General features: G+C 41.2%; 1 protein-coding gene and 1 pseudogene across 3 annotated transcripts in view; one reads left to right on the forward strand and one right to left on the reverse strand.

Moving 5' to 3' along the window:
- POLD3 (DNA polymerase delta 3, accessory subunit) overlaps positions 1–13,377 on the reverse strand; it is a 65,702-nt gene extending 52,325 nt beyond the window's left edge. For 2 of the 3 annotated variants that reach the window (XM_036747705.1, XM_036747706.1), the window contains exons 1-2: positions 13,174–13,325; positions 7,468–7,523 (exon numbers count right to left, since the gene is read on the reverse strand). In XM_036747705.1, the coding sequence (XP_036603600.1) occupies positions 7,468–7,523; positions 13,174–13,257 (140 nt within the window). In that variant the 5' untranslated portion in view covers positions 13,258–13,325. Of the gene's footprint in view, positions 1–7,467; positions 7,524–13,173 lie in introns of all 3 variants that reach the window. The other variant, XM_036747702.1, reaches the window with a different exon arrangement.
- On the forward strand, positions 2,496–3,003 carry LOC118840208 (annotated as a pseudogene).
- Positions 13,378–15,148: the final 1,771 nt, after the last annotated feature.

The raw sequence follows: 15,148 nt of genomic DNA on the forward strand, positions 1-15,148 counted from the left end.
GTGAAGCAAGCAGAAAGAAGAGAACAATGTATACAGTAAAAACAACATTATAGAGAAAATCATCTTTGAAAGACCTGAAGACTCTGAATGAAGCAATAATGACAGCATTTACACAGCGCTTCAGGTTTGCAAACCACTTTACAAACATCACACCATTTGTCTTCACAATGACCCTGGGATGGAGGTACTATTACTATCCCCATTTTATATAGATGGGGAAATTGAGGCAAAGAGAGGCTAAGTGACTTGCCAGGGCCACATAGATTGTAAGAATGAGACTGGATTTGAACTCAGGTCATCCAAGCCCAATGCTCATCTGTGCCACCTAGCCGAAATGACTCACTCCAATTTAAGAGAACTGAGGATGAAACACACTTCCCACCTCTTGATAGAGAGGTGAAGGGCTAAGAATAAGGCACATGGTTTTTAGACCCAGCCAATGTTGGAATTTGTTTGCTTGATTATGTATATTTGTTATATGGGCCTTTTTTTTTGTCCCAAATGAGACAGGGAATGGAAGTTCAAGGGTAGATAAGAATGAAGTAGCCAAAAAGAAGAAAAGAGGGTCATTAAGGCTTTTTTTTTTAAATGCTGAGAAGGCAACAAAAGAAAGGCCAGAAAGAAGCACAAACAAGCAGGACAGCTTTGAAAGCTGTTGGTTAAGTTTAACATATACTTAAAAATAAAGACAACAAATTCATAACAGAGACCTGCAATTTCATGTGCAATCTTTTTCTTCTTTTCTATCATGTGTATGTGTCCATTTTACTTAGTGTTTGTTAAGTTCTGAATAAAATTGTTATTTTAAAAAACAAATGAAATGAGAACTGTAAAGGTAAGAATGAGAAAAAAAGTGAGATCTCTAAAGGAAAGCAAAAGAATAAACTGCTTAGCCAAAGAGGTGCAATACCTTTGTTGTTAACTGTCATTTTTCAGTCGTGTCCCACTCTTCGTGACCCCACTTGGGGTTTTCTTGGCAGAGATCCTGGAGTGGTTTGCCATTTCCTTCTCCAGCCCATTTCACAGATGAGGAAAGTAAGGCAAATAGTGACTTGCCTAGAGTCACCTAGCTAGTAGGTTTCTGAGACCAGATTCAAACTAAGGAAGAGGAGTCTTCCTAGCTCCAGGCCCAACACTCTATCCACTGCACCACCTACGCAAAACCTTACTGGAATAACAAACTCCTGGAAAAATTAGAAAATTAGGAAACTGAAAATTAATAATAGCTAATAATAACTAACATTTATATGCCTTTTATTATGTGCCAGGCATTGCGCTAAGCACTTTACAATTATTATCTCATTTGGTCCTTACAAAAACCCTTGGAGGGAGGTGCTTTTATTATTCTCATTTTACAGATGAGGAAATTGAGGCAAAGAGAGGTTAAGTGACTTACCTAGGGTCACAAAAGCTAGTTAAGTGTCTAAGGCCAGATTTGAACTAAGGTCAGCTGCCCCAGTGCTAAAACTGAAGCAAAAGACTGAAAAAACATTACAGGGAAAGATGATTTTTTTAAGAAGGGGTGGAAAGGGAGAGGATTCTGGGAAGATGGTGGAGTAGGTCAGAAAATTCCAAGCTCTCAAGATCCCCCCTCCCAAAAGAGATAAAATAGAGAGTCAGGGTGAACGAAAGGGGGGCGGTAAAAATAAATAAGAATAGAGGCACAACAAGTGTCGGAAGAAAAATCCCAGGATGAGGTTTGGTCCCTGTGAAGAATAAACACCTCCAGGCTAGGTTCCCCTTAATAACAAGCAGCAAGCTCTGGGATTAGCTGGTTTGGGAAGCTGCCTCAACCCCAGCCACTGAAACTTGTACCCTACTCTCCTACCACCCACCCTGGGGATAGTGAGGGGAATTGGGCCTCTGGGCCAGGAAAGACTGAGGGAACCTCTGCTGACAGGGAACGCCAGAAGCAGCTATGCTGAGGAGAGCAACGGGGGGTGAGAAGGAACCAGCACATGGCCGGTGACTGCAGAAGCAGTGGGGTGGAATGCCCCTGGCTGTGGGCACTTACAGGAGGCTGGAGGTTTGGCTTTGGTTCCAGGCTAGAGAGGGGAACTGAAGATCTGGGGCAAGAGGCACCATCCCCCATACCCCAGGACTAGAAGTGATTACAAAAATTAAGCTACTATTAAAAAAATGCACAAGCAAAGGAAAAAGGATCCAACCATAGAAAGTTATTATGGGAATACAGAAGATTGGGTTTCATCTTCAGAGGAGAATGCTGAAGCAAAGAAACCCTCTCTCACTCCAAAGAGTAATGTCAAATGGTCACCCACTCACAAAGAATTTATAGAACTTAAAAAAGACTTTAAAAATCAAATGAGAGAGACTGAGGAAAAACTAAATAAAAAAAAAAACAAAAAGATCATTCCAAGAAAAACAGGAAGATTATGAAAGGAAAGTCAACCAGAATCTTAAGGAAGAAAATGACACCTTGAAAATTAGAATTGGAGCTGCCCCTGGTAACAGGAGAGGCAGGAGGAGGAGGGAGAATGGGTTTACTCTCAATCCTGTAAAAATTAAAGAGTACACCAGACCAGGAGTAAGAATTCTTCTCCTGGGCTTGGATAATGCTGGCAAAACTACACTCCTGAAGCAGCTTGCACCTGAAGACGTCAGTCACATTACAACTACACAGTCACTTTAAACTGAACGTATGGGACATTGGTGGACAGAGGAAAATCAAGCCATACTGGAGGAATTGTTTCGAAAATACTGATGCACTTATATATTTTATTGATAGTGCAGACAGAAAACGATTTGAAGAGATAGGTCAGGAACTAGCTGAATTACTGGATAAAGAAAAGCTAAGTGGTGTCCCTGTGCTCATCTTTGCTAACAAGCAGGACTTAGGACTTGCCTCAGAGATTGCAGAAGGGCTGAGCCTACACACAATCCGCGATAGGGTATGGCAGATGGAGTCTTGCTCAGCCCTAACAGCAGGAATACCAGGATGGTATGAACTGCGTATGCAAAAACATCAATGCTAAGAAGAAATAAAACCTAGATGAATGGAAACATGGGAGCTGTGGGAGCTGAGTTGTGTCCTGAAAACACTCATTTGTTGCTTTCTGACCATCTGTGTACAGCTAAAGAAAGGGAACAGCAGAGTCTAAAAAAGAACCCCCATTCCAGTAGTACGTTTAACTGATCTCTGACGTTCAGTATCATTTTTCAAATAAGGGAATTCCATTATTTCATCTGCCAAAAAAAAAAAAAATAGAACTGGGCAAGGTGAAGCCAGTGCAGTTATAAGTGATCAAGAAATAATTAAATAAAACATAAAGAATGAAAAAATAGGGAGAACAGATAGGGAAGAGAAAACATAAGAATAACTGGATTGGCTGAAAGCTATGATTGAAAGAAAAGAATCTTAATACAATAATACAAGAAATAATTAAAGAAAATTGTCCTGAAGCATTAGAACAAAGGGGGAAAGTAGAAATAGAAAAAAATCCATCAATCCCCACTTGAAAGAGATCCTATAAGGAAAACCCACAGGAAAACTATAGTCAAATTCTGAAACCCCCAGCTCAAGGATAAAATATTAAGAGCAACAAGAAAAAAATTTAAACATGACATTGCAGCAATTAGAACCACCTAACACCTGGCAGTGGAGACACTAAAGGACTGCAGATCTTGCAACACTATATACTGAAGAGCAAAAGAACTGGTGCTCTGGCTGAAAATATCATACTCAGCAAAGCTAAGCATAATCCTGAATGAAAAAAAAATGGACATTTGATCAACTGTCAGACTTTCAGGATTTTGTTTAAAAAAAAAAAAACCACCTGAATTTAATAGAAGATCTGACACACAAGAGCCAAGAGAAACATAAGGTATATACCAAAGACTGATTCCAAGAGATTCAATAAGGACAGACCATTTACCTTTTATATATGTAAAATGTATGTCTAATATTGACATAAGTAATTGGGTAGTTTGTAAGAAAGAACTGGGGTAGCCCTGAGTATGATATGACTTTAAAAAGTTAAACCATTTAGGAACAGCTAAAAAGAGTAATTATTTTATACAAATGAGAAGAAGAAGAATCAACACAAAGGAATTAGATGGGGAAGGAGGGCTGGTAGTTCTGGTAACCTACAATACATATATATTTAGAAGAGTATAAGTCTTCTAAATTCAGAAGAAATAAAACAGTAACATGATAGGGAGGGGGGAGAGGACAAGGGCAGGATCTCTAGAGGGAAAGGTGAGGGAACAGGTTAAAAGGGGGTATAGAAAGGTGTTTAGATCAACGGGAATGGGAGGATAAAGGAGGGATCCTTGGAAAGATACCAGAGGGATCTCTAGAGGGAAGTGTGAGGGAGGAGGTTAAAAGGAGGGTATAGGAGGGTGTTTAGATTTATGGGAATGGGAGGATGGGGAAGGATCCTGGGCAGGAGGGTGGAGTCGGGGGAGGAGGGGAATAGGCTAAGTAATAGGTAGGGAAGATAGTAGACAGAAGTACAGTAGAAGAATCAGGAGAGATGGGAAATAAGAGATATACACAAACATAAAAACGAAGATCAGGAGTAGAGTTTGTTAGGGAAAGTGTATGTCTACACAGGTACGTATGTATGTATATACGTGCATGTATATATCTATATAAAAATACATCTACACTTAATTGTAGCCCAGGAGGAGGGGAGAGAAGAAAGTAAAAAGTGCACAGCAGAGAACAAAAGAAAACTTAAAAGGAAGCAAAGAAAAGATGGACAGCTCTCCAAACAACATGTAGTATTTATCACACGGGCTTCCTTGAAATGAAAACGTGTCGCTACATATTTTGAATCCTCTCTTATGTTCTGCTATGCACACGACATGCTTTTTTTTTTCCTTTCTTACTTTGTATTTAAGTTTCACTATTTAAGTTTATGGTATCTTTTTTTTCCTTTTCTCCATTCCATACTTGTGTCCTGGTGTTTGAGTCTAAAATTTTTTTAAAAGTGGGGTAGGTTTAGAGCGGAAAGGAAAATGACCACAAAGATCTTGCAGTGAAACCCAAAAGAGGTAGATTATTCTAAGAACAGTTTCAGATGAAACTGGGAGAATAAAAAACAGACCAAAAAAATGAAGAAATATGCCAGACTTTCTTTCTATAGTAACCAATTTTCATTCTCTACTATTGGAGAACTATCATATCTGCTCTCTCATCTCAGTCCGGGGCAGTTAGGTGGTGCAGTGGGTAGAGCACTGCACCGAGTTCAAATCCAGCCTGGGCAAGTCACTTAACTCTGTTTGCCTGAGTTTTGTCACCTGTAAAGCTAGCTGGAGAAGAAAATGGCAAACCACTCCAGTGTCTTTACCAAGAAAACCCCAAATGGGGTCATAAAGGGTTAGACACTGCTGAAATGACGGAACAACAACAAAAAAATCTCAGTCCCAAATACGCTACACAGACGTGGAAACAGAACTTTAAAAATGAAATTGGGAAGAGAGCAGCTCAACCAAATCAAGGATGAGTATAAATCCACAATGGAAGAAACGCAATGATGAAAGTATTGACGGTAAAGTTTTTAAAATATCTGAAAGAAGAAAAGATATCAGATGACTGGAAAAAGTTGTAAATGGCATCATTACTCCTCTAAAACTGACTGGGATAACACCAGTAACTACTGACCCATATGCCTATTTTCTAATAACTACAGAATTTTTATAATAATTATCTACACACACAAAGTTATCCTCAAGGACAACTAAAAAGTGAACACATGGGCTTTCACAATATTCTAGACATCTTCAGAGTTCCAACTGCCTGAAAGATATAGGAATACAAGATTTCACTGTTTGCTGATTTTTTTTAAAGGTATTTAATTCAGGAGACAAAATGGATTGCCAAACTCTCCTGTAACAAACCGCCTCCCACAAAAATATTAAAATCTTACAAGATTCTTTGAGAACTGCAACAAGAAAATGATCTTTGGACAATAATCCCCTGACAAGCAATAAGAAAGATGTTTGCTTGACAGCACTCACGTTCATCTCTGTCACAGAATCCAAGTGGGAGAAATATAGTCCACCAGATGCTCTTGTTTCAAACGAGCCCTCAAACCTCCTCAAGGAATCCCAAGAACACTCCAGAGAAAAGCTGAATAATCCACAGACGATGAACCAAACGGATGGGCAAGGCCTGCTGTACAGATGGTCAACTGAAACTAGATGGCAATTACATCAAGGCAATTACATTGCCAGAACTTGGAGCATCTCAGAGAAGTACCACAGATAGACAACGAGTTAGGCCCAGAACCAGAGGAAGAGAGAAAGCCAGGTTGAATTTGGGAAATAGCCTAACCTGTTCCCTGTCACAAAAGCCCATCCTTTAAACATCAATAGTCTTCTGGTCATATTACATGGCAACAAATCATGAAACAACAATCTCCAAACAATCCAAATCTGGGATGAACAATCTGAAAGCTTGCAGTGGATGTCACAGAGAGTGCGCTGAACCTGGGAGTCAGGAAGATTGGTTTAAACCCTACCTTGAACAATTTCAAGCTGAGACACTTCAGCAAATCAATTAGCCACTCTGAGCCTCAGTTTCCTCACAGGTAAAACACAGATAATACCTGTACTATCTATACCTTAGCTAATTGTTGTGAGGGTCAAATGAGAAAATCTTTGTAAATGTCAAGTCCTCGCAAACTTCATAGTGCTACATAAGTGTCAGTTCTATTATTGTTGCAGACTTGTTGGGTGGATCACATGTGGAGAATTTACGGGGAAAAATAGACAAGAGGCACACAGAATAAGAAAGCAGGGCTGGATAGGTAACAATTCACAGCATGGGAGAAAGCACCCATATTGTACCTTCACTTAAGTATCGTCATAGTTCAGGCATTAGTAGCAGACGGGGTGGAGGGGAGGGCATACTAAAAAAAAGGGACAGAACCAAGAAACACTGCCAAGGACTCAAGGTTCAGAACCTTACAGACAAGTCCACCACATTTTTCCAGTGGGAGCCCACCTCTCACCCTGGCAAGATGCCAGCTAAACGAGTTCTTCCTCCTACCTCTTTGTCTCCTGGGTACTGTCAACTGACAGCTAAAATCCCACCTTCTACAAAAGGTATTTCCCAATGCCCCTTAATGGCAATGCCTTCTTTCTGAGATTACCTCCTATTTTCCCTATCCACAGCTTGTAGGTACAGAGTTGTTTGCACATTGTCTCCATCATTAGACTGTGAGCTCCTCGAAAGCAAGGACTGTCTTTTGCTTTTGTAGCCATAGCACCTAGCATAGTGCCCACCCAGCACATAGTAGGGAGCTTCATAAATGGTTATTATCAACAGTAACAAAAGTAATAAAATAATCAGTAAATGCTCTTTTGCACTTGTCCTAAATAAGTTACAATTCATAATAGTAACCTAACTCATTTGGGTTTTTTTTAATAGGAAAGAAACTTGGAGCTTATAAAAAGAATAAAAAAAGCAAAGTAAAGTTTTTGAGCAATCTGGTTACTTACTGTTTGGCCTGGTTGACGTGGACGCCTAGTGTGTAGCTAAGCCATTTGTAGGTCACCTATAAGAAACAATTTTCAAAATGTTATCATGTATAGATGGCAGAACACAAATTAGCCCTAAGAACCCATTCCTATGAACTCTACAATAAACAAAAAGAAAGGCTGTCTCTGCCCTCAAGGAGTTTACACTCTAGGTGGCACACTGGATAGAGGGCTAGACTTAGAGGAAGAAAGACCTAAGTTCACATACTGCTTGACACACTTACTAGCTACTGAAAGAAGTTATAGGTAATTGGGAAAATGGCTCACAAACATTCCTGGGAGGCCAAGAAAGGAGAAGGCAGATTGGGTTTCATCGCAGCTGGGTGATGCTGTGGCCAGAGTGCTAAACCTGGAGTCAAGAAGACCTAAATTCAAATCCAACCTCAGAAACTAACCAGCTGTATGAACCTAGGCAAGTCACTTAACCTTCTCAGGCCTCAGGGATAATAACCACCTCTACCTCAAAGGGTTGTTTTAAGGATGAAAAGAGCTAACACAGCACTTAGCAAACCATGAAGCATTGCAAAAATGTCAGCTGTAATTATTATTTTATACCCCAAAGCTATAAGAAATACTATGTCTTGGGACTTACAATCATCATGTATTGTACTAATGACAAGTATTTGCAAAAAACCCACGAGAAAAATAATTGCAGCTTATGCATCAACATCAGTCACTAAGGAAGAAGTGGTAGAGAAAATTCCCAGAAGCATGTGACCCTCCAAATCAAATCAACACACACTCTTGATACTTGATGACTTCAATGCAAAGGTAGAAAAAAATAAGGATAGGGAAAAATACATAATAAAGCATGGTTCGGGAGAAAGAAACAAGCAAAGCCAAAGAATTTCAGATTACAGAGAAGCCTCACAGCCCTCTATCATGAAACCTTTCTTCAGAAAAAGAAATGATGGGATCTGGACATGACAAACACCAAATGTCACAAAGAATGAAACTGAATGCATTTTAACAGAGAGAAAAAGATTTATTATGGATGTGGACATTATTCTTGTCAGCTGTCTGTGCACAGTCAGACCATCTTCCTGTAAGAGCTAAAATAAGAATTTATAATACAAAGACTGTTAGAATAATAACAATGATAGCTATCATTTATGTGGCATGTGCTATGTGCCAGGTGCTGTAGTAAGCACTTTACAAATGTTATCTTATTTGATTTTCACAAAAAAATATTACATACATTTAAGAAGATTCAACCATGAATCATTTAAACATGCCACTGAAAATCAGAAGTAGGAAAAGGAAAACAGAAATAATGACACCTATCATAATAATCACTTAGCTATGATGAAGCCCAAGGGACTTTCTGTCCAACCACACCAGGAAACCCAAATGAACAGAGAACGTCTACCTCCCAGATTTCAACATTCATCTGATGACACCCATACAGTGCTAATGCAAAAGAGAAAATGAGGGTGGATGCCCTCTGATGAGCTTTCTGAAGGACATGGATGACAACAGCACAAAAAAGGAAGGCCTGGATGGATTATAGCCTGCCTAGTTGGACAGAACTCCCAAATAGGTAAGATCACAGATCAATTTGAAGATTTAAGGATATATGAACTACTATTAAGCAATATCAATTGGTAAACATTTATTAAATGCCTACTATGTGCCACTGTACTTGAGTGCTGGGGAAACAAAGAGGCGAAAGATATTCCTTGCCTTCAAAGAGCTTACAATCTAAATGGGGGAGAAAACATAACAAATACTGTATTCAGGATATAGAGGAATATTTACATATTTATATACACACATATACATATATATACATACATACATATATATGTGTTTGTATATACACACATTCAGCATATCCTCTATGATGGGGCAGCTAGGTGGCGCAATGGATAGAATGTTGGGCCTGGAGTGAAGAATTTTCATTTTCCCAAGTTCAAATCCTGCCTCTGACACTAGCTGTGTGACCCTGGGCATGCCACTTAATCTTGTTTACTTCAGTTTCCTCATCTGTAAAATGAGTTAGAGAAGGAAATGGAAAACCAGTATCTTTATCAAGAAAACTCTAAAGGCACCCATGAACAGTCAGACACAACTGAAACAACTGAATAACAAAATATTCAGGATATATACCCAACCATATTCAGAAAAAATAGGAGATAATTAAAAGAGGGAAGTCACTAGAATTAAGAAGGGTTGGGAAAGGCTTCCTATAGAAGGTGAGGTTTTAATTGGGACTTGAAGGAAGCCAGGAAGGCCAGTTGACAGAGATGAGAAGAAAACATTCCAGGCCAGAGAAAACGCCTAAGGCCTGGAGACAGAGAACAAATCTCCTGTCATTAGATGGAAGAATACATGGTGAGGAATAAGGTTTAAGAAGACCAGAAAGGTGGGAGGGAATTAGTTTTGAAGGATTTTGAAAAGAAGATTTTGTATTTGATCACAGAAATAAAAAGGAGTAACTTAAGTTTATTGAGTAGGAGGGGTGACATGGATGAAACTGAGCTGTAGGAAAATCTCTTTAGTGTCTGAATGGCAGATGACTAAGAGTGTGGAAAAGACTTAAGGCAGGCAGAGCCACCTTACGGACCAGGGCTGTCCAAAATACGGCCCACAGGCTGCATACGGCCCGCAGTGCAATTTTATGCAGCCCACCTGTGGGTTTTAATTTTCACAAGCAAAAAAATAAAATAATAATTTGCATGGAATGTGTATTAGATTTTTAATTCCATCACTAATAATAGTCTTCTATCACTAATAATAATCTTATTGATATTAATTTTCTTTGGTATTTTTAAGCAGTATTACGGATGGAACATATTGTCCAGAATTTTCAATCGATCTGTGGGATGCGTTCCATCTGTTTGAGGCAGACTAGTCAATATGCACGTATCTTTATACTGTTGTTTTGTGTTTGCTTTAGCGCTTCACACCTTCACCTGTCATACTGATGATGTGCGTTCCCCCACTTTCTATTAGTGTACTGTATTTTTTATTCTGGGTGCAACCCTTGAATAATTATTTCACTTTAATGCGTCCCTAAGATAACCTAAGGTTGGACAGCCCTGTTATAGACTATTGCAATAGTCCAGGTGACAATGGCCTGCATCCCAGTGGCAAGTGTCAGAGGAGAGAAGAGGGAGCACGTGAGAAATGCTGCAAAGGTGAAATTGACAGGTCTTGGCGAGAGCTTGGATATGGGGCGACAAGAGATAACAAGGAATCCAGGATGACTCCGAGGCTGTGATCCAGAAGTATTAGAAAGACGTTATTCATTGTACATAGCAACAGCAGCACTGTGTGATGACCAACTTTGATGAATTTAGCTCTTCTCAGCAATACAATGATCCAAGACAATTACTAAAGATGCAAAATGCTACCCATATTCAGAGAAAGAACTATGTGGTCTAAATGCAGATCAAAGTATACTATTTTCACTTTTTTCTGGTTTTTTTCCTCATGGTTTTTCCATTTTGTTCTGATTCTTCCTTCACAATATGACTAACACAGAAACATATTTAACCTGATTGTACATGTATAACCTATATCAGATTGCTTGCTGTCTTGGGGAGAGCAGAGGGGAGGGAGAGGGAAAAATCTGAAAACTCAAAATTTTATACAAAAATGAATGCTGAAAACTATCTTTACATGTAATTGGAAAAGAAATAAAATATTATTAAGAAAAAAAATGAAAGATATTATTACCCTCTACAACAGTGCTGTCCAACTTTAGGTTTTTATTGAAACAATCAATAGATAATATATTTTGATTTGCCATTTTAGTCAGATCTCTGCGGTAGGTCGGTTTCATTTACTAAAGCATTTATGTAAATTTCTACACTTGTAGGCTGCCACATAAATCGCCTGCGGACAACCCTGCTCTACAATAATAGGGAAGGTAAGCAAAAGAGAGGACTTGGGGGAAAGATCATGAATTCTGTTTTGGAGGAGTTGAGTTTAAGATGTCTACTGGACATTCATTTCAAGATGTATGAAAAGTATTTGGAGATGTGAAATTGGAGGTCGGCAGAGAGGCTGGGGTACAAAAGACTTGAAAATTGCCAGCATAGAGATAGTAACTAAGTTAATGAGATCAAGAAAAATAGTATAGAGGAAGAAGAGATGAGGGCCCAGAATGGAACTCTGTGGGACACTTATGGTTAGAGGGCATGATCTGAAGAAGGATCCAGCAAAGGAGACAGAAAAGGAGCTGTCAGAGAGGTGGGAGAAGAACTAGGAGAGAGAATGGGATCTCGACAACCTAGAGAAAAGAGAGTATCAAGGAGGAGAAAGTGATCGATAATGTCAAAGGCTGGAAAAAGGTCAAGAAGGATGAGGATTGAGAAAAGAACATTGGATTTGGTAACTAAGAGAGCATTAGTAACTTTGGAGAAAGCAATTTTGGTGGAAGTCGGACTGTAAGAGAGAAGAAAGAAAGTGGAGGTACCTGTTGTAACAGTCTTTTTGAGGAGTTTAGCTACAAAGGGCAAAAGAAATAATGCAGTCTAGATAAATAAATAGATAAATAGACTCCTTTTATTTTTATTGCAATGTGGTTTGCCTGGAATACCAGCTGAGTGGATAAGTCGTGCTTTCTATTCAAAGGTCACTCTGTAAAGTCTCACAATCAGGCAGACTATTACATTATCACAGCCCCACGCAAAGCAGGAGTGGAGGAGTGGCTACAGGCAGTCTCAGGGTCAGGGAGACCCGACTTGCGGTCCTGCCTCTGACATACAGAGTCCAGTCTGCGTGACCCTGAGGAAGGCACAACCTCTTAACACTTTAAGTTGCAGAGGAGGTATAGATCTGGCCGGGTGAGCGTGAACTCATACCCATGAAATCTCAGATCTGGTTCAAAAATAATAATCCAATTATAGCTCCTTTCCCCTTGTTCCTCCTATCTCACGACCAGGTTCTAGAGCCTCTTCTGTATTGATTATCTCCAACTTATCCTGTCTACAGGTGGTTGTTTTTGCGCTGTCTTCTCCCCATTAGACTGTGAGCTCCCGGAGAGCTGGGGCTTCTTTCTGCCTCTCTTCGAATCCCCAGCCCTTAGCACAAGACCCGGCACACAGCAAGTGCTTAATAAATGCAGGCTGACTTGACCGCTGACCTGAGATAGCGCTAGAGAGGGTACGAGAAGGAATCCGAAGGATTCTAAGAGACAAAGAGGTAAGGAGGGAGGGCGTTTTAGACACGCTGGACAGCCTGTGCAACGGCTCTTTGCGGGGAGAGCAAAGCGAGCAGGCCAGCTGGGCTGGAATAGAGAGCGTCGTAAGAGAGGCCACGGGATGTGACATTAAGGCAGGAAAGGTGGGCTGGAGGCAGACCGCGCTGCCGAAGGCCTCAGGAAGACAAATTTATGTTTTATTATTCTAGTGGTAACAGACCTAGACTCTTCGTTTCCCCTCCCCACTCTCTCTCTGCCAGCCCCCGGGTGGGTGGTCCCAAGCTCCTCCGCTCTCTTCACAGAGTGGGGGAGGGGGGATGGAACCCCAGCATGCGCCCGCCCGAGGGCACGAAGCCTTGGGGGTACCAGCTCAGGCCGTGCCGGTCCCCTCCCTCAAACCCCGCGGCAGTGCAGCGCGGCTCTCCACATCTCCCAGCCTCTCCCGGCCCAGGTGCCGGCGCACCGCCCCAGGGCAGAAGCCCCTCCCCTCCCCCCGTGCGCTGCCCCGGGCTCCTCACGATCTTGTTCTGGTCCGTGACGAATTCGTCAATGTTCTCCAGGTACAGCTGGTCCGCCATGGCGCGGGGCTCGACAGTCCCCATCTCCTTTCCTTCACGCCGCAGCAGCCGCCGCCACGACCTCCACAGCTCCCGCCGGCGGGAAACGAGTCTCCGCGCACTGGGGGCCGGAACGAGTGCTTCCGCTGGGGTCAGCGTTTCTTTGGCAACGAGGGCGAAGCACTACGGCGGCCGCCGAGGGATCAAACCAGAGGCGAGGTTGCCCAGCTGTCGCTGGAGACGGAATGGGTGCACGTGACCTGAAAGAGGCGGGGCTAAGGGGAGGCTGACAGAGGGAGGGAGCAGAGAAGAGCTGCCGGAGGCCGGAGGTCATGACCCCAAACTTATAAATGGAAGACGCCTTAGAAATCGCCTAGGGCTGGGGTGGGAAACCAGCGGCCTCGAGGCCACATGTGGCCCTCTAGGTCCTCGGGTGCGGCCCTTTGGCCGAATCCGAACTTCGCAGAACAAATCCCCCAAATAAAAGGATTTGTTCTGTAAAACTTGGATTGTATTTGGAGTCAGAGAACATGGGTTACTTATTATCTGTGTCACCTTGAGCGAGTCAATAAACCTCTCTTGGACCTCAGTTTCTTCACCCATAAAATGGGGGGGGTTGGACTAGAGGGGTCCCTTCCGGATCTGAATCTATGATTCTATGATCTTATCAGGAGCTCATCCAACTCTGCTATTCTGTGTTCTAAGGTTCCTTCCTGACCTGTCCAAAAATAGAATTGGATGCTCCAGGAAGGATTCAGTACCCCTTCATTTAAGGTCTTCAAGTAGAAGTTATATGACCACTGATTATGTTGTAGAGGGTTTTCTAGGATTGGATTAGCTGGCCCATTCTAACTGACCTCATCAGCCCATTCTCTAACAAATAACCCATATCTCCTCCCATGCCCAAGAGGTATGTTGGATTTATGAAAATGACCTACATTTTCCATAGCCTGAGGTGGCAGGAGATCTGCTTAACATACTGAAGGATTTCCTCTGTGCCTTTTAATATTTCATGGATCAATCCATCAACAAACATTTATTAAGCACCTACTGTGTGCTGCGGATACCAGAGCTACATTCAAGCTGTCCATCTATTATTCCTCATTCCCCTTACATAATTAGTCTGCCTCTTCCAGTCATACACATCCAGAAGGATTTCTTTTACATCACTGCTTACACCCAAACCATCACTGGTAATATTCTGGGTCAGAGTCAATATGAAGGGATGCAGGTCAGGGCTAGCCCATGGCAGATTGTTGGCAGTTGTCCCAGGCGACCTTCCATCTTTAGTAGCAGTGGGGTTATAAAAAGAAAACATGTTCAAGTTTTAGTCCTAGTGGTTATTACCAATACTTGGTCATTTCCACTTGGAATCAATCTGTTTGATTCTATACCAGAAGTGGGTGCCTAGTTCATAATAGTTATTTAATAAATGCTAATCGATTGATTGATCAATCATAGATTTACAAGGACCTCAGAGGCCATATGGTACAACTTGACCTAAAAAAAATTCCTCCTATAAAACTGGTAGGGCATGGATGGTTGAATTGTTGGACAGAATACACACATTGATAAGATCACAGATCTATTTTAGCATTTCAAAAACAGGTCTTAGGATTTATGTATCATTCCAATTATTTATTTCATTTTTTTTGTTGATCTCTAATCTGATCTTGGCCATTTTTCTTTCTGTTGTTTTGATGCTTTTCTAAATGTGTTAGGTACAGACCCAACTCTTTAATTTTCTCTTAACACTTATTGTCCTTTGTCTAAGTTCTGCTTTGTTGACAAAGCATAATTACATCTCTATTTTGATATGTATTATCTTGAGGAACCCTAATGGTTAGGGGATATTACCTGGATAAGGATACAGCAAAACAGACTGAGGGGTGGTCTGATAGGTAAGAGGAGAACAAAGAGGGATCAGTGTCCTAAA

This window comes from Trichosurus vulpecula, chromosome 2 (genome assembly GCF_011100635.1).
Source record: "Trichosurus vulpecula isolate mTriVul1 chromosome 2, mTriVul1.pri, whole genome shotgun sequence".
Classification (NCBI taxonomy): Eukaryota; Metazoa; Chordata; class Mammalia; order Diprotodontia; family Phalangeridae; genus Trichosurus; species Trichosurus vulpecula.